We start from the raw sequence: 18939 nt of genomic DNA on the forward strand, positions 1-18939 counted from the left end.
TAGACTATCGATTGTGAATCTGTGATTATGCGATACTATCGGTGTTTTTACTGTTTTGGTTGCTTAAAAACCCAATTAAAAATAACATATACCAATTTTAGAATTACCATTCGCTATAGCTAACTAATATGACAGGATTGCTATATAATTTCTAAATCGTTTTCACTAATATAATAATTCAAATAAGAACGAAAATTCTGGACGAGTTGGCAGCCCCTGCCTGCTGTGAGACCGTTTGTCATAGTCGTCCAACGCCTACCACCGGAATATACTAAAAAATCTCACAAAACGGCGCGCCACCTGGAGTCCACCACACCAACTAAGCACACTAGCCATGTAGCCGGACTCTTCGCACGCCCGCCAAGCGGCCAGCGAAAAAGGGACAAACGCTGACACCGCTCCGAAAATGTGCGAGCAGGACGGCAACAGTGACCGATGGCTGTCAAACTCAACACAGCCGTGCCGACGAACAGACCGCACAAAGCGTAATGCGAAAGAATTGAAAAAAATCATCAAGTATAGAGGCCAAAAAGCGAACGCAGCAAGTCGGCGTATAATTAACCATATTGTCGTTCGATGCGGAGCAACTAAATGCGGCGATTACAGCGCAGCGAAGAAGGCGAGCGGCAAACGAATTGCGGTAAGGTACGAAGTAAAGGCGAAGCGAAGAAAAAAGTAAAAAAGTCAAACGAAATACGAATGAAGCGACACCACTCTCACACGCACACACACACGCGTGTGTGTGGCTAACGTGAAAAATTAAAGGCATTTCGTATGCTAATTGCATTAAGGAGATCGAAGAGAGGAAGCTGCTAAAGGATTGCCTTGAATGTTTGTACTTTTAGGAGGCAGCGAAATAAGCCGATAAAACGGCGACCGCAATTTGGGCAAACACTCATACAACACACACACAGAGTCACGGACCCCCACACACACACGCACACATGCCACTGAGAGCCTCCCATACAAGCAGACCACAACACACACACACACATACAAGCGCGCGTGCCTTGGCAGGTGAGAAGAAGAAGAAGTGGTGGTGGACGGAGGAGGAGGAGCAGAAGGAGCAAAAAGGAGGCGCCAATTGCCCCACAAAATTGGATAAAATCGGAATAAGGCTGCATTATCTGCACGAGGAGAGGAAGCAGCGGCAGCAGCAGCAGCAGCAGCAGCGGAAGAAGAAGCAGCAGCAGCCGAAGAAGGAGGAGCAAGAGGAAGAGGAGGAAAACCCAACAGAAGCAGCAGCAGCGTATTTGGCGAAAAACTTGCATTGATGGTAATGCATGCTAGAAAACCGCAGCGTATGAACGATGGGTAATATATATGCATATAATATAAAGGATAATGTACCGTAGTATCGGCAATAACAGTGATCCCCAACACACACACACTCGCACACACACACACACACACACCCGTAATCGTATATTTTTTTGTTTACGTTCTGCTCTATCGCCATCTCGCTCGAACTCGCAGCCTAGGCCACTGCCCGCTTTTCGTTTTTGGTCCTCAATTCCCTTAATTTACCCTTATTTAATGTTTTTCTTAAATATTTTGGTCTCCCCAAATTACGTGGCTTTGAGTTTTCCCCCTTTGCTTTTGACAAAATCGCAATATTTGTGTTTTCCAGCTTTTCCACCACACACTACTTGCCTCTCGCTCGCACGCGCTCAGCTGGCAAAAGGCAAAAAAAAAAATTCTTGCCACAATTACCGTTTGCTTTTTGAACTGCAAAATAAGTCCATATCCATTGTTTATCACTCGAATTTCCCTTAGTTTGTTTATTTACCATCGGTTTTTAGCCGGCCATCGGTTGTCCGTTGAACCCAAGGCAACTGAAAATAATCACTGTCAACAAATCGATGCCGGCATTGATAAGCGCTTTTATTGATAAAAGAAAACTCAATAGGAAAGGGAAATCGATTTAAATTGGGGTTTTCTGTTTGTGATTGTGTGTGATATTACTGCTGTTTATTTTTTAATAACCCTGAACCATTTTGGAAGACTGTAACTAATGGTGTTTTATCACAGAGCCCACCTTAAAAATTGTGTTGTGTTTTGTCTTGTTATTTGAAATAATAGATTATCAGTAATCCTGGTTAACTTTTTACTCATTTTAAATATAATCCGTACCATTTTCCAAGATGTGAAAGACTTTAAAATGTGAATAATTAAGTTTATTAAATCTGATTAATTTCTTAAACGAATGTCACCGTATTTGTTAGCTTAGAAAATCACTTAAAAATCTATTTGACATTAGACGAGCTTAAAAGATCTCGGTTTAAAATGCTTTTTACAGTACGTTTTCTATTTACACCTCAATGACAACCAAAACTAATGTTCTCATTTATGTTTCCCCTCTCCATTCAGGTACTTTGAGAAGCATACCAGCCACACATCATACCAGGTGAGCAGACCGATCCCAGATCCCTCCTCTAACCGCAATTAATCACGTTTTGTATGCCAGCTTTTAGTCTACATATTTTGTTTCGTAGTGCACCCATGAGCCAAAAAAAAAAAAGCATAAAAGCCAATGTAAATCGTAGATTCTTGAACCATCGATTTCCCCTTTGTCATTTGCTGATATTTTAGTACGTAGTTGTATCACTGAAAAATCAACAAAATTTCAATTGTATTGTCTGGATTTTTGGATTTTTTCTGTTCACATTTCTCTTACTTTCTCAATCGCTCTGTTTGTTGTGCATCCCAGATCTTACTTTTCCCGTAACCTCATCCATTTTTGAACTGACCAAATCGTGTTTCATTTTAACCCATTCAAAAACGCGGCATTGCAGCCTGAACTGATCTTAAATTGAGAAACGAATATTTACGCACCAACGCCAAAAAGACAAAAAACCAGAATAACCTAAACAAATTCGATTAATAGCTTAATAGGTCGGTATACAACAAAGCGAGAAGTAGTTATCAACAAATATCCTATTTAGAAAGAAATTATTCAATTACAATCTTTAACCGAACAGCACAAATATATATGCTTTAAATCGGAATATATATATTAATTGACTAACGAAAGCGAAGGTATATAAACATTTATCAAACTATTTTAAATAGAAATCAAATTCATAACCAATTTATAAGCGCTGCCTAACAAATAAAAACTTAATCAAATTAAAATAGCCTTACAAAACGACGTAGTAAACAATTATACACCAATATAAAAACAAAAAAACTTATGTGCAACCAAAAAACATAAATATTTTTCAAGAATATTTAACGAAAATATCAACGACAACAACAAAAACACAAATGTGCCTCAAACAAAAAGCAACAACAATCAATTAAGCCAAAACAAATAAATAAAATGGGAAGTAAATAAACAAAAAATAGCGATGAACTCTTATTAAAGTTGTGCCCACTGAAAAACGACCAATTGGATTACTAAAACAAGCAAAAGTAATTTAATAATTAATTAAACAAATATCTATGAGGAGCAACAACACTTCTTCCAGCAGCAGCAGCAACAACAACAACAAAATGGCTGTTGATCTCTCCCTATCAACAACAACAATTGCCAATTGCAATAGCAACATAAGCAACCACAATAATAATAACAATATCAACAACAATGCGAACAGCAAAAGCGGCGCAGCGGCAGCGACGTCGACGCCTTCAGCAGTGGGCCTCTGTCGCCTAGAAGTAAGTAAAATAAATAAACAAAATCCATTTTCAAATAATGGTTTAAAAATAAACAATAAAATATCCTGACAAAAAACACCCAAAAACCATTCAAACCCATCGCAAAACGCTTCAAACCAAAGCAAATAATCTGGCAAGAAATAAACCAAAATCAATATTATCGATACAAAATGAATACAACATCAAGTAATAAATAAACGTATCATAAAGGAATAAAAACCGAAGAAAATCGTAAGAAAACGGAGCCGCAATAAATCGTAATACAAATTTTTATTTTATAAACAAAAATCTGCAAAAACAACACGAGAATCGCCGATGAAAATTCTGATTAATTATTTTAAATTTAAATGCGAACATTACAATCCATGAAAAAGTACTGATTATTTTTACAACTATTTAAAACGAGAAAGTCCAATCTTAAATCAGTGAAATATAAAGGATTATAATTTTTTAAAAACTATATATGGATTATTATAAAATTGATGAACAATCCAGGATTAAAATTGAATTTATGAATTGAAATATTACAAAATGGAAAAATTGAATTCCAATCAGGAATAAAAAAATTGTTATAATTTGTGACCGATAAATATTATGATTTAAATTTATATTACATAACAAAGTATTAACATAATGCAAAAAATGATTTATAAATAATAACAAAAAACAAGGTTCATACTCATTTTTCATTTATAATATTATTTATCTGAAAATTGAACAAAAACGTACACTTATTTCGGATATTATAATTTACAGTCTTGGTAAGACGAAAAACCAAACCAAAACACTTGACATATTTCAAAATTCTTGTCGATAACACGTTTGTATTTCGAAACCATCGGAATTTCATTTCACTTAACTCTCATTTCGTTTATGTTCGTTTGCATTGGCAATAATCACAAGCGAGAACATTGGCAATAGTAGCTGGCATTTATGCATTTACTTATGATTTCACTATTGAGTAGATTTAGTTCAACTAACAACCCTGCCCCCAAAAAATAATATAACTTGACAAAACTAAACCGAGACCTAAATCAACCGCTACAAAGGATGTAACACTGAATATTACAGTGAATCCGTATTATTCAAGAGATCAGTGGAGATATCAAGTGTGGTCGAAAAGTTATATATTATATATATTTTATTTTTTCAGACTATTCTGAAGTTTTTATATATATTTAACAATAACTTGTTGCTTTAAATGCATAACCTTAATTATTGTATTTTTAAAACACGCTAAATCAATATTTGTTAAAAATTTGAGAGAGATTTTTCTAATATCTAACAACTTCTCGACCATGTCTTTAATCGCCACTGGAATTTCTTGAAAAGTACTTGACAAAAATTGTATTTTGTAGCACTGTGCAATTAAATTTGGGAATATAAATCGACTAAACACTGTGTGCGCTTCTATTTACCCGTGCAGAGCTCAAAGTACAGCAGTTCAAAGCGCGACTACGAACGCGATCGTTCCTCCAATTATCGCGATCGCGACCTGTCGCCAGGCGCTGGCGGTGGAGGAGGCGGCGGATCCGCTGGAGGAGGCGGCGGCGGTGGGGGCGGCAGCGGCAATGGTGGCGGACCATTGAACAATGGCAACAGCTACCGCTCCCAATCGCCGGACATTGATTCGCCATCGTCCCGTTCGCACGATCTGCGCGATCGCAGCGATCATCGGGGCGGCGGCGGAGGAGGTGGCGGCAATGGGCGTGGCGGCAGCGGCGAGAGATACAGCTTCATACAGAAGATGCGAGACCGAGATCGGGATGTCTACAAGAAGGACAAATATTCAGGTGAGTTCAGAGAGAGCTATAGCCGGTTAGAACTTGTATCTAAAACTCTTTATTATTCCCTCCCCGCTAGACAAACGTGATCGGCGTGGCAACGATCGCGACTCGGAGTCGTCGTACCGCACCAACCATGACAGGGATCGGCGTGGCGGTGGCGGAGGAGGTGGTGGTGGAGGAGGCGGAGGCGGTGGCGGTGGAGGAGGCAACACCAGCGGCAAGCTGTGCTCCTCACGGGAGAACGACAAACGCTCGGGGTCCGACGATCGCGATCGGGAGCGGGATCGAGACCTGCGCGACCTGCGCGACAAGCGGGATCGCGGCTCCGATCGCGACAGAGACATGTACAAGAAGGACAAGTATGCAGGTAAGTCCAAGCCGCTTAAAAGTTCCACAATTTACTGAGCTTATTCGATGTGTTTTTGTCAGACAAACGCGAACGCAATGATCGCGGCGAGCGGACGGCGCGTTATGGCGACTGGAGCGAGCATGTCAGCTCATCGGGTGAGTCCATCTCTATGCCACTTAGATTTTTCTCTAGCTTCAGAACAATAATGTTGGTTTTATTACAGGCAAAATGTATTACTACAACTGCAAGACGGAAATCTCTCAATGGGAGAAACCAAAGGAATGGGTGGACAGAGAAAGGTAAAGGCAAACCTCAATAAGAATCTTTAATTAGAATAATCCTATGCGCTTTTATAAGTAGTCACCATCAAAAACCCTGTTAACACGTTATATGTTTTCAGAAATTTGCCGCGCGATCAGCATCGTGAGAAGGACTATCGCGACAAGGATCGCGATCGCGACCGCGATGATCGTTTCTCCAGATCGAGTATGTATAAGCCATGCCATAAAAATACCATATTCTTTGCAATGTTTAAACGTTATTTACGCATTGCAGCATACAAACATTCCAATTCTTCGCGGGACAATTCACGACTGAGATGGAATTACGACAACGATGGCGGTCCGCCCAGCCATCGAAGGCGTTTGGATGGTGAGGACAATATTTCCAGTTAACTCTTTATCTTAAGAGCTTTTAAAGACTATATAGACATCTAATTCCAAGAAAGATACTAATGCCTTGTCCAAAAATCATTCCCACAGGTCGACACAACGACAATGCTGACATGGACATAAGCGGCGACTCTACCCCCACCTCGGAGGCCAGTTACTCGCTAAGCGGCACGCCCACCACCCATGGCGGCGGACCGGGCGGAGGTGGTCCCGGTGGCGGCGGCGGTGGCAACAACGATCAGCCCATGAGTAACGCCCTGCCCCGTTTGGCCTCGCACCCGAATGCCAACTCCTCCGCTTCTGGGGCGACAGGCGCAGGAGCGGCGGCGGGTCTGCACTACGGTAGCGGAGCGGGCGGTGGCCCGGTCACGGGCGCCACAATGCTGCCCACCAGCGGATTATCGTCGTCGGGAATGGTGAACAGCAACAGCAGTAACAGTGCCGGCGGCAGCAGCAACAATGCCAGCAGCAGCAGCCTAAGGAACTCTGTTGTCGGCCACATTGGCTCCACCTCCGGTGTAAGTCTGCCTTTGTCATAACACCTCCTGATGGTTGTCACCATACTCTTACGCATTGCAGACGACAGTGCCCACACTGGGGAGTCAGGATCCGCACCAGCACCATCTGAACTCGAATGCTCCACTGCCACCGGGTGCCAAGGGCAAGGATCAGGCGATGCTAATGCGCCAGAAAATGCACCTGGGCCTGGGCGTCCTCGATGTGCAATCACATCACAGCGTCAACTCGGTCGGTTCGGCGGCAGATGTGGCCAATCATGCCTTCAATTCGGTCATCTCCGGCAGCTTACGGTGAGTGAATGAAACCTTTATCAAATCTTATAAGTGAATTGCATTACATTTATATCGAAATTACAGGGACAACAGTGTGAACTCGCCGCTGTACATGCCACATCCGCACCACAACCTCTCTCCGTCGTTGAGCTACACGAAGAGTCCCATCCCGACGATTGTGGGCCACACGAATAACGTGAGCAATGCCTACACCTGCAATCCACCCTTCGGCCTCAAGACGACCCCCGATGGCGGAGTGCTGGTGGCAAACGCCTCGCCGGCCACGCCAGGCGGCAATGCCTCCTCCGGCTCCAGTGGAGCAAATAGCAGCCAAAGCATCGTGCCCGGCTTGGGCGCCGTCAGCGGAATCAGTGTGATCACCTCGATGGGCAGCAACAGCGGGGCGGCGGCGGGTGGCGAGGGCCCGCCCACGCCAACCCAGGAACTGGACTTGAGCGGCTCGGCGCTGGAGCAGCAACAGTTGGCCGCCGCAGCGGCAGCCGCGGCAGCGGCCAGTCTTCAGCTGCAGGCGGCGCAGCAAGCCCAGCAGCAGCGAAAATGTAAGTCTCTAAATTGCTATAAATGTTTCGGAATTGCCAACATTTCTTGAGCACACCAACTGGATATTAATTAATGTTCTTCCAGTGGATGGCACCTCGTCGGCCACGCTGAGCTCGCTGCAGAGCTGCGTGGGCTCCTCGGGGCAGGCGGCAAACCTGCGCGGTCCCGAGATTTCACCCAAGCTGGCCAAATACTTCCGCGCCGACCTGATTGCGCATGTGACCAACTGGCAGGCGGAGGTGCTGGAGCGTCAGGTAAGCTGTGAGGTAGGATTTGCCTGCGTATAACTCACTAACATCGGCATATAACTGAGGACTCGAACTGATTGTAAATGTCTTGTTGTTATTTCTCGAAGGCGCAGAAGTGCTGTGAGGATACGCACCTGTTTGGCGACATCACCTGCACGAGGATATGCGCAGAGCTGAAGTGCGCCCGCAGCCTGGTTCGCAGCACCGAGATCAATGCCACCCTGCAGGAACAAAAGTGAGTTTAGTTGTGCCAACTCAATGGGCGTTATGTTTTCTTATTCGTTTTATTACTTCCCGCAGAATCATGTATTTGCGCCAACAGATCCGCCGTATTGAGGAGTCGAAGACTCAGAACGCGTTCATGTCGGACGATACTTAGGATCAGGAGCAGGTTAGGCTGCGCGTACATCGCAAGCTGTCTGTCAGGCTCAAAAAGAGCTTCTTCTGGCGCAGCTGATGATGATTGCGATGATAATTGGTCCATTGGGGCCGCCGCCAGCAGCTAGCCTTTGTCCTCGTTTCGCACGCCCGGATCTACCCCTTAATATTATATGGGCATCTGGGAATGGATTGAATGATGACGACCGACGACTGGCGGGGCCCACGACAATGACTGAGAAACCGCGTGCATCCTGCTCCATCCTTCAACTTCTCTCCTCGGGGCGACGCATCACTCCCCACCACCACCACCACCAGCCCGCGATTCACTTGTGTTCGGATCGAGCTCCGGTCCCCAACCGCGACTATATGGTGGCAGCATGTAACTGGTTGGGCGGACTAAATGAACTTGGCACAAGACAAATCAGGATAAATCAACCAACAGCTGCAAAAATAACTCTAACAAGAAACACAAAAACTAAAACATAATTTATAATTAGCAAAGCGAAAATTAAAAACAAAAGTAAACTTAAATAAGCATGAAGCAAGTCGGAGGAAAAAGCCACGGAAAAAGCCACAAACACAGAAATACACCAAACAAGATAACTACAAATGGAGAATACAGCCGAGAAAAACCTATCAAGATCAAGAAGCAATATGGATAAAGCCTCGTAACGAATCGAAACGAAAGAAAGGAAACAAAAACAAGTTAAAAGAATAACAAAACAAAATAAACAAACAAAATAGGATCAACAACACCAGCAACAACACCAACAAAAAAAAAAGCAAGTCAACATAGTATACTCAACTGCAATAAAAAGCTAATTAAACTATATACAAATTATATATAAATAAATATATATAAATAGAGTATATGAAAGATTGTATATTTACAACAACCCAACATAATTATGAATGAGAATCATAATGATAAAATGATTACGATGACAACCAAAATGCGAGTCAAGGCGAGCAGAAAGCACGCTTCTCGGGACGAGGAAATCGACAATTTTATATATATATATATATTGTATATATATAGGTTGGGCATCCTACGACCCAACGCCGTTTAATGTTTATTTTGATTTGTTTATACGTTTGATTACTGGCTTACGATCCTGCTAATTGGTATTTGTACGATTCTAATTTGTAGTTATTTACCGGCCACACCCAAAATTGCAATTTAATTATTTTATATACACCCAACTATTTTAACCTCCGATTGAAATTGCAGCAAGATTTGTTTTAGTTTAATTATTTTGTATGCCCTACATTTACGTCTTACAAGTATATGACCATATATTTTTTTATTTTATATGCATATATAACTTATTTGGCAGAAGCGACAATTTTTTTGTTATTTAAGCGAAGCGAAAGCAGAAACGAGAGAGGAGCGCAGCAAAGAAGAACTAACACGTACATAAGCGAACTTTTGAGTTTTTTTTTAAATCTTAACTTGTCTAAAAACAAACCAACAAACAAATGAAATGGATCTGCTAATTATGCAGATTCGAAACAAAAAAGAAAGCAAACAACAGTTTAATAATGATAATGCTAATACCTATTGTAGATATACATATAAATATATAATAAATATATTAGCTAAGCGTCGAAAACAAAAAAAACCAACCGAAAAATAGAAACTTTTATTATGAATTAATTAAAAAATACAACAACAACAAATCACACATGGTTATTTCATTCACGAAGGGGGCAATAGTAATTAATATTTTAACATGATGTAAGCAGCTGTTTATACATTTATATTTGGAGGGTTTTACGATTTCAGTGAGAAGTTTGCAGCGCAGCATCACCGGACGAGTAGAAACTTATCTTTCAAACTAAACTAGTCTCTCCCCCCGTTTTAAAAGCTATCGAGGTAAAACTGGGGAAAAATAAAATCAGATTGTCTTTTACCCTGCGACTATATCATAAAATTAATATAAGTAATACAAAAAATGATAATAAAATATTTAAGACATTGTTTTTATTGGTCACCCTAAAATATCCGTGTTTGGGCTGCCATAATGCAAATAAAGGTCGGAATGAGGAATGTCATACCTCGCTGAGCTCGTTGATTAATTTCCAATCCATTGGTATTCAAACCTAGAATTTTTTCAGTTTTGTCATTCCACTTGCATTGAAACCTGAAAAATTTTAATTTTGCCCATTTTTCGCATAAAATCATGATGTAACCCCTTATAAAAATTCAAAAATTGGTCAAAAAATAAATTTCCTTTAAAACAATTGGGATTCTTAGCTGAGGATGTTAGCTGCTCCAAACAGTAGGTCTTTTAGCTGTACTCATTGATTTGGCTGAACTACGAAAAAAAGAGTATCTTTTACCAAAATCTGTATACAAAAAAAAAAATGTACCCCCTTATAAAAAGTGCAAGAATTGGTCAAAAAATAAATTTTCCTTAAAGTGATTGGGATCGCTAGAATAGGTAGCAAGCTGCTCAAGACAGTCGGTATTTTAGCTGTACTCCCTTGGTTTGGCTAAACATCGATTGAAAAACTGGTAATAATTTCAATTTTGACATATTTAAATCTGAATCCCAGTTTCTCTCCTTAAAATATCAGTGTTTTGGTCGTCATAATGCATATATTTCACACCTCATTGGGCTCGTTGTTATACCCGTTACTTGTAGACTAAAAGGCTGTACTAGATTCGTCGGAAATTATGTAACAGGCAGAAGCGTTTTCGACCCTATAAAGTATATATATTATAGATCATTATAGATCAGGATCAATAGCCGAGTTGATCTAGCTATGTCCGTCTGTTCGTATGTCCGTATGAACACTGAGATCTCGAATACTATAAGAGATAGAAAGTTTTAAATCCATTAGCCTTTTTCCTCTTTAAATTTTCATGTTAAGTGATCCTGGATACTAATGTCTTATGAGAACATTACCTTAAAAAGTGCTTTCGTGACCAGAAGTTATAAGAAAATTATTCAAATAAACAGGATTCCAGTTATTACTTGAACGATGGAAAAGAACGATAAAAGTGTCCAGAACCCGCAAGAGTGCAGTTTCTATTGCTCCTCATGCATAAAGGTGAGTCTCTGAAATAGGGATAACAATTCAGTTTCCGGTTTGTGCATACATAATACTTAATTTGCAATGTGCAGCACCGAATGCAGCTTTTCGCCGAAGAAGTGGGTCGCTTGCGTCGGCAGAAGGATTATCCAGAAGTCATTCGCCTAGTTTCGTCCCGAACTGAGCCAATCTACAAACGACAGGATAACCATAAAGAGAGTCCGTGCCCGTGTCGAGATCCTGAGTGTCCGTCTAGTCTCTGTCAGCGAATCCTTCTTGGACTGGACTCGCCTTTGTGGAACCCGGAACGGGTTTTTGGTATACTGGCACATCAAAGGCCGGTAATAATAGAGCTCAACTATTTTATTTATCTTCAAATGACGTTTAAAAAATGTTAGAAAAACGCGAATTCTTAGTTCTCTTTTATTTCACTGTCACTTACCACTAGTAAATCTCTTGTTTTATTTTGTTTAAGGAATCAAATCCCAAGGACGTGATACAAAAATGTTCCAAAAAAACACAATGCGATTTGATTCCCGAGCTTCGACTTCAAGATTCAGAAAATGAAGAAGAGGAGGAAATAGAGTGTCAGATCTGCAAGACCATATCGCGTAGAATGTTTTTAGAAGCTCAAAATAGGACACCTCCAGCCCCAACTCCGCATAATTTTTATAAGCACGAAGACCTAAGGTATTATGAAGGCGCCCATTCTTTAAGAACTCCAACGAATAAACGTCCAGCTCCAACTCCTCGGTATATTTGCAAGCACGAAGACTTGAATCATTATGAAAGCGCCAAATCTTCAAGAACTCTAACAAATAAACCACCAATCCCAACTCCGCATGATAATAAGCGCGAAGACTTGCAGTATTATGAAAACGCCAAATCTTCAAGGACCTTAACAAATAAGCCACCAGTCCCAACTCCGCATTGTATTAATAAGCGCGAAGACTTAAATCATTATGAAAGCTTAAAATCTTCAAGGACTCTAACAAATAAACCACCAGTCCCAACTCAGCATGATAATAAGCGCGAGGACTTAAAGCATTATGAAAACGCCAAGTCTTCAAGGACCTTAACAAATAAGCCACCAGTCCCAACTCCGCATTGCATTAATAAGCGCGAAGACTTGAAGCATTATGAAGGAGCCAAACCTTTAAGGACTTTAACAAATAAACCACCAGTACCAGCTCCACATGATAATAAGCGAGAAGACTTAAAGCATTATGAAAACGCCAAATCTTCAAGGACCTTAACAAATAAACCACCAGTCCCAACTCCGCAAAATATGCGCGAAGATTTAACCCATTATGAAGGCGCCAAACCTTCAAGGACCTCAAAAAATAAACCACCAGTCCCAACTCCACATAATAATAAGCGCGAAGACTTAAAGCCTTATGAAGGCGCCAAACCTTCAAGGACCTCAAAAAATAAACCTACAGTCCCAACTCCGCAGAATATTTTAGAGAACGGTGACCAAAAGAATCGTGAAGACTTAGAAGATCGCGGCAAGCCGAGCACTAAGAGCTCAAAACTAAAGACTGGTCTGAGGAGTGGCGAAGAGCTCAAAGCAACTGTTCTATTGCAGATTAAAGAGCAAGAGGCTTTGGAGAAAATCAAGCTTAAGTCAGTGGCTAAAAAAGCGGAGTCGAAGCCATCAGGATTACCAACTGTTGAAAAAACTATTCCCAAAACAACAGATCGCGACGTACAGAAAAATAAATGTGATAAGCCTGGAAAATCTATGCCAAAAAAACCAAGACCTGGTAAGATGGATTTCCGTATCAGTGCCGAGGATATTGCTAGAACCACGATTTATAATCCGATGACAAGGCGTTTTCAGCACTTGTTTTTAAATGTTAGGGAGAGAGCATTGACCTTGATGGAGGAGCTGCACAAGATACCCACACAGATCGACGAAATTCATAGGAATGCAGCGGCTGCAAAGCGCAAATGAGAATCGGCTTAATTTTTACACTTCTTCGTTTATGATTTATATATTTTGTAAAATAAATTTGGGGTAACAGGGAGTAAAAGATTTAATATTTCTCAAATTTTAGATTGACAGCTTCCGTCATGTCCTCTTTTTTAACTTTAGGTTGGAAATCACAGTTTGAGATAAAATAATTTTTTAATATTTAAATAGTTTTTGAAAACAAAGATACAAAATAAACAAACGGAAATGGTTGAATTCCAAAATGGGCGCCAAAAGTGCCAGCTAAGCTCTCTCTTTCTCCAAATCGCTCTCACATTCGAGCATTATAGCCGGCTTTTCCTTTGCAGCGAGCGCCAAGCTCGACCGGAAAAGCCACTGGTAAAGCTCGAAGCTTGAGAATACCCAACAGACGAAATGGCAGCGCAGCGAATTCATAGAAATGAATCGGAAAAATGAACTTTCCCAGGGGGCGGGTGAGGCGGAAAAGTACTTGCGCCTGTGTGCGTGCGTATCTGTGTTGTTTTCCTTTTTTCCTTTACGTTTTTTTTGCATTGCCCTAGCATCTCCGCTTCGTTTTCAGAGGACGACGGAACGCCAACAAGTAGCAGTTCAGCATTCGACGTGTTCGCTTGCCAGCGGACACAGGCCGAACTCAGCGGGTCAACAGCGAAACGGTTCAGTTTTCGAAATCGCCGAGTATCGGTTAACGGTTAAGGATATTTTCGAATTTTAAAATTGTTTATTTTTGTTTGAGAGTGATTCGTATGTGAAAAGCATAAGAAAAACCAAGCAAGTTAGGAATACTTGCAAACTAAACTTATTGTTGAAGTTCAAAAAGCAAAACTGCCAAAGGTGAGCAAAAGAATTTACAAATTTTTAAATTTAAAAAAAATGTGTAAGCCTTGGAATATTTTTTATGCTACATTAAAATACTCAAATATGTAGCTCCTTAAAATTGTGTTAAAATCGGTCAAATACATTTTTGATAAGGTCTGTAATTGTTTTAACTGTATGGACCTTTAGGCTTTTTAAAGAAATATGACAATATTTGATTGTTTAATGCACATTTTTTATGTGGGCCATGATTTGTCATGGAATTATTGTGTTTTTTCTATATTGCTATGTATGTATGTTCATAGCAACTGAAGATTATTTAGCTCACATTATAAAAAAATAATACTGTGGCTTAAGGCTTTTTTGAAAATGGTTCGTTCGACATGCATACCAGATTATATTTTATACTATTTATTTTAGCTCTTGATATATCAGAAAAAGTATCCGAAACTATGGTTTCGGGCTTATATTTTTAGAGGTTTGTTTCTTTTTTAACACTACCTTGAATTCCCTTTACGATTTACCTTTTGCAAAACATTTAAACTAGACAAAAAACAAGCAAAAACCAGTCGAAAACCTGGGGCAACAAAAAGGTTTCCTGCATACTTTATTTTGAATGCACTTTGAGACTGTCACATTCACCGAACCAGCGGGGGAATAATCGAATACATATTTATGGGTGGAGGCATGAATCGCTCCCTGCGTAACCCCTTTTAAAAAATGTTAAATAATGTATAAACGTTTAATTTTTAAATACATTATGTCCTTTAGGTGAAATTGTCATTTATTTTCTTAAATTGTTTTAAATAAAAATAACTATCCATTTATAAAAAGAATCTTTGTCTTATGATTTTGTCTATGATTTTGGAAATTAACTTTTATACCTAAACCTCAACATTTGGGTAAGATTAAGTAAATGTGGTTGATATACTATACAATATGGCTGAAGTAATACATCTATTTTAAAATCTTAAGGTAATTAGTCTTAGAACTAGAGTATAAATTACAAATTACACAATAAAAAAATCACATTTTCAAAAATTAATAGAAATAACTTTGTGTTGCCAATGGATTGCAACAGGCGATATTTGTGTTCAAAATGTTGAATACACCCCATGTTTTTTTTGAAGTGTGCCACCCGTGAATGCTTGTCGCGACCACTCATCATCTATCATTGATTTGTTTTCTGTTCCATTTCCCATCCCGCTCGATTCGCATCCATTTCTTGTAAGCTAATTAGAGTCGGGTCCAAGGATACTAGAATATCCTTCAGAGTGATTTGCGGCTCTTTTGCCTATTGTATTTGATTTTATGCACTTCTGGCTGCTTTCAAAATTTATTTCGTTCGCCCGCCAAAAATTGCGAAGCGTTCTTAAAGCGAAAAATGCGAAAAAATGGGGGCGAAAGGGGCAAAAGTGCTGGGCGGAAGGACCTTATTGACAATGGTGCATTCTGCATTTTGCGCGTTCTGGAATGCCAAGAGTCGAGAGTCAAGAGCCATAAATTTGACGCCGCCAAGTCCTTTTGGCATCCACAGCAAACAAAATGCGTCGATGGTCCCTCAGAAGGGACAATTTTCCAAGGGGCGGGGGAAAATGATAGAGGAAAATTGCAGGGGCGAGGGTGCCGAGCTGATGCGGTCATTTGAGTGCCAGCAAGAGAAATGTGCAGCAAACAAAAATAATAATATTATTTTCATTATTAATCTACAGCTATTATTTGTTTCCCCCTCTTGACCGGAGGGTCTTTAAAGATCATCCTTGAGTTTTTCCAAGACACTGAAGTTTTCTTCTCGGCCTTAAAGCTAATCAAAGACCAAGAACAAATATTTGTAGAACAATATTGACTTCGAATTTGATAGATACAGTTTAAAAACTTAAAAATTTTAAGGGACATAGAAATAAGAAATCAAAATCAGTCCTCGAGATAGATAAGATTTGAAAATATTATACTTCAAAGGTATTTCTTATCCTTATCTTGACTTTTTTCAGATTCTTTTCCTTTTCGCGGTTTTTAGTTGTTTTAAATGTGAAAAAACTTTCCCTTCATTTATTAAGTTGATTATGCCCCAAATCAAAAAAGAATCTTCAAGATAAGATTTTGAAAATATAATACTTCAAAGATATTTCTTATCCTTATCTAAACTTTCTTTCAGGTTTTTTCCTCACCAAAGATCCTGCTTATTTTTCCTTTATCAAATTAAATGTGGGAACGCTTTCGGCCATTTATTTAGTTGATTAAGCCCCCAATCAATTCAATTCCCAATCCCATATTATAACCACAACCTCAGTCAACCGCAGTTTCTAATTGGTTGAACCAAATTCTGGTTCGACCTTTGTCGAGAATCGGGAAATCAAGAGGAGGGTTCTATTAAAATGTTGTGCATGTATTTCACTTTCGCTTTCATTTGCGACTTTTTGTCGTTGGTTTTCTTGATGATTTAGATTCCTGTTCAGCCGGAATCGTCTTTATGGCGCAAACATTTGCCAGCATTGCGGTCAAAGTTTTCTAAATATGTGGATGGGGCTGTTGTTTCGTGCTTGGCAAACATTTTCATTTTCGTTGGCGATTTCTTATTGCTCTTGTTTAGGCAACTGCACTCAATTTTATAGCCCCTCGCATTTTATTTAGTTGGCCATTTTTTTTGGTTTCTGGATGGGGACGCTTTCAATGGGACTCCCTGGGAATTTCCCCGCCTAAAAAAAAGAACAGAAACCCCACGGCTCCCTGTTTTAATTTCATTTGCTGGCCCTTGGTTACATTTACATTTTTATTTCCTCCCGGACGCCTACGACACAGGCCCGAAAAAAATGGTTTTCTCTCTGTTTTATGACTTTTGGTCTAATGTTTTGGTCCGATTTAAATGAAGTAATAGAAGTGACCCAATGTCGAGGGCACCATTTCAATCCCCTGCCAGCCGCTTGACACTTACACAAATTGCATTTGTCATCTGGAGTTTTCCAGAACCAGTTTTGACTTACGAACTTTGCCAACTCCAAAGGAAAAGTAAGCGAAAATCTGCAGGGAAAGTGAAACGCAGTAAACACATCGTCAGCAAACTAAAGCCGAGAGGATTTTCGCCCAGCACCCACATTTTTGCCGTGTGTTTTATGAGGGTTTATCCAGACTTTTCTGCACCCTAACACCACAAAAAAATGAAAAGAAACACCCTACTTTACATACAGCTATGCTTAAGATAATAGTAACATTCAACCTTCATACTTTTAAATATACAAACATGTCCCAAAAACATTTAAATAGTTAAATGTTAATATAATATATATAATATAATATATAATATAACATATATATTTTAAGTTCTTTTTACATGATTTTTTTAAATTTCTTTTTAGAGCTAACAATTAATGGAGCAGAGTCCTTCATCTTGTTTTTTGATTTATATACTCAATGAATATTTATATTTTATTAATTTAATCTTAGAATATTAGACATACTGTTTGTGTTTATAAGTAGGCATCATTACTCTTTCTTAGTATTTAGATACACTACTATATTTTTGAACACAGCTGTACGGCTTGGACAAAATAAAGAAACATGGCCATGAAATCGTAAACATTTGGCTCTGATTTCCCACTTTTCTGGCCTCCATTTTTATGTGTGACTTTTCTTTATAGGCGGGTCTACAGATGTTGCTTAGGGGCTAGCATAAATATATAGAGCGCTGGGAATAGCCCAAATCAAGTGTGGGATAAGTAGGAATGAACTGTTTACGATTCTGCGAGGCGAGACAAGGCGGGGATTGTAAAAGAATCAGTATGTTATCGTTTTCGCACTGGTCTAAGAAAATAGTAAGGTCTAACGAGCAAAGCAAGGTTTTAATATTCTGGAAATTATGATAATGTTATTGTTTTCATTGGTTGCTTATGAATTATAGATTTATGGAGAACTAAGTCACAAACTCTTAGCAGTATGCCATTTTGAAATCGGATTCTTTTAAGTCAGTTTATGGGTCACAAAATTAAGTTTGGGGTCACCTTTCTGCAAGATATTGTAGACTTTTAAAAATATACCTGCAGATTTTTTGAGAATTAGATGACAAGCTTTTAGGAATTTTTCTTTTTCACTTTCGCAAACCGTTTAGTCAAAATATGTGCTCTGAAAGTGCAGTTCGGGGAAACCCATCAAAAATAGTATTATAATTTTTAGCAGTACACTTGTACACTTTAAATAAAATTTACTTAGCATATTTTTTAAATTTTTCTTCAATTTCTTATATCGATTACTAATCCCTCGATAATGGGCCTTCCTCACACACTTTTCAACAACCAGGTCTTTCGCCCGGATTTCCCTTATCTAAGATTGGTAAATTGTTTTTTCTTGCTGATTATATCTGATTGTTGTTGTTCTTCTGCTTCTTTACCATTTCCCACAGCCCCTCATGTCATGGAAAGGGGGCGTGGCAGTGGCAGCGGAGGGGGGGGGGCTGTGTGTTGTGGGCTGCTGATGTTTCGCATGTCATTGTCGTAAGTTGGCATGTGTCACCAAGGTGTTATGCGCATATATATATACTCGTATATCTCGTACATCGTGTACATCTTTTTTTTCTAAAACAACAAAAAATTGCGAAAAGAAAAAGAAACCCGGGCACACATACATTTAAAGTCTGCAAGGCATTAAGGTTTATGTGTGCGAAAAGCCAACTCGGAACATTTGTGTTTGTGTAT

At 39.6% G+C, this 18939-nt stretch overlaps 3 protein-coding genes across 8 annotated transcripts in view; all 3 read left to right on the plus strand.

Annotated features, from left to right (window-relative positions):
• The first annotated feature begins 453 nt into the window (after positions 1–453).
• On the plus strand, positions 454–10125 carry LOC119556352 (WW domain-containing adapter protein with coiled-coil homolog). Of its 4 annotated transcripts, none has more exons than XM_037868457.1 (16): positions 454–645; positions 846–1314; positions 2371–2407; positions 2796–3657; positions 5084–5450; positions 5521–5811; positions 5874–5948; positions 6017–6092; positions 6194–6279; positions 6349–6444; positions 6555–6982; positions 7044–7273; positions 7340–7815; positions 7901–8070; positions 8172–8299; positions 8365–10125. In XM_037868457.1, the coding sequence occupies exons 4-16, from the start codon at positions 3445–3447 to the stop codon at positions 8441–8443; spliced, it is 2715 nt and encodes a 904-aa protein (XP_037724385.1). In that variant the 5' UTR covers positions 454–645; positions 846–1314; positions 2371–2407; positions 2796–3444; the 3' UTR covers positions 8444–10125. The 4 variants fall into 4 exon arrangements, with proteins under 4 accessions (XP_037724385.1, XP_037724384.1, XP_037724387.1 ...); XM_037868456.1 differs by having other exon boundaries at positions 454–640; XM_037868459.1 differs by lacking the exon at positions 2796–3657 and having other exon boundaries at positions 455–640; positions 8178–8299.
• A 649-nt stretch (positions 10126–10774) lies between these two features.
• On the plus strand, positions 10775–13505 carry LOC119557027 (alpha-amylase 4-like). 3 transcript variants are annotated; one of them, XM_037869570.1, is made up of 4 exons: positions 10775–10963; positions 11412–11502; positions 11577–11825; positions 11960–13505. In XM_037869570.1, exons 2-4 carry the CDS (start codon positions 11434–11436, stop codon positions 13439–13441), a joined length of 1800 nt encoding a protein of 599 aa, XP_037725498.1. In that variant the 5' UTR covers positions 10775–10963; positions 11412–11433; the 3' UTR covers positions 13442–13505. The 3 variants fall into 3 exon arrangements, with proteins under 3 accessions (XP_037725498.1, XP_037725496.1, XP_037725499.1); XM_037869568.1 differs by lacking the exon at positions 10775–10963 and having other exon boundaries at positions 11378–11502; XM_037869571.1 differs by lacking the exons at positions 10775–10963; positions 11412–11502; positions 11577–11825 and adding an exon at positions 11862–11877.
• Positions 13506–14164: 659 nt separating this feature from the next.
• Positions 14165–18939, plus strand: part of LOC119556381 (inactive dipeptidyl peptidase 10) — a 115749-nt gene continuing 110974 nt past the window's right edge. The window contains exon 1 of the mRNA XM_037868555.1: positions 14165–14272. The gene's annotated coding sequence lies outside the window, so the exon portion shown is untranslated. The remainder of the gene's footprint in view (positions 14273–18939) is intronic.

The sequence above is a fragment of the Drosophila subpulchrella genome, chromosome X, assembly GCF_014743375.2.
Source record: "Drosophila subpulchrella strain 33 F10 #4 breed RU33 chromosome X, RU_Dsub_v1.1 Primary Assembly, whole genome shotgun sequence".
Taxonomy (NCBI): Eukaryota; Metazoa; Arthropoda; class Insecta; order Diptera; family Drosophilidae; genus Drosophila; species Drosophila subpulchrella.

Bases quoted from the DNA above. Each gene is read 5' to 3' on its own strand.
- LOC119556352 (XM_037868457.1), top strand. From the start codon at position 3,445: ATGAGGAGCAACAACACTTCTTCCAGCAGCAGCAGCAACAACAACAAC. The intron at 6,445-6,554 runs GTGAGGACAATA...TCATTCCCACAG, and splicing joins CCATCGAAGGCGTTTGGATG to GTCGACACAACGACAATGCT. The intron at 8,300-8,364 runs GTGAGTTTAGTT...TACTTCCCGCAG, and splicing joins GCCACCCTGCAGGAACAAAA to AATCATGTATTTGCGCCAAC.
- LOC119557027 (XM_037869570.1), top strand. From the start codon at position 11,434: ATGGAAAAGAACGATAAAAGTGTCCAGAACCCGCAAGAGTGCAGTTTC. The intron at 11,503-11,576 runs GTGAGTCTCTGA...TGCAATGTGCAG, and splicing joins ATTGCTCCTCATGCATAAAG to CACCGAATGCAGCTTTTCGC. The intron at 11,826-11,959 runs GTAATAATAGAG...ATTTTGTTTAAG, and splicing joins TACTGGCACATCAAAGGCCG to GAATCAAATCCCAAGGACGT.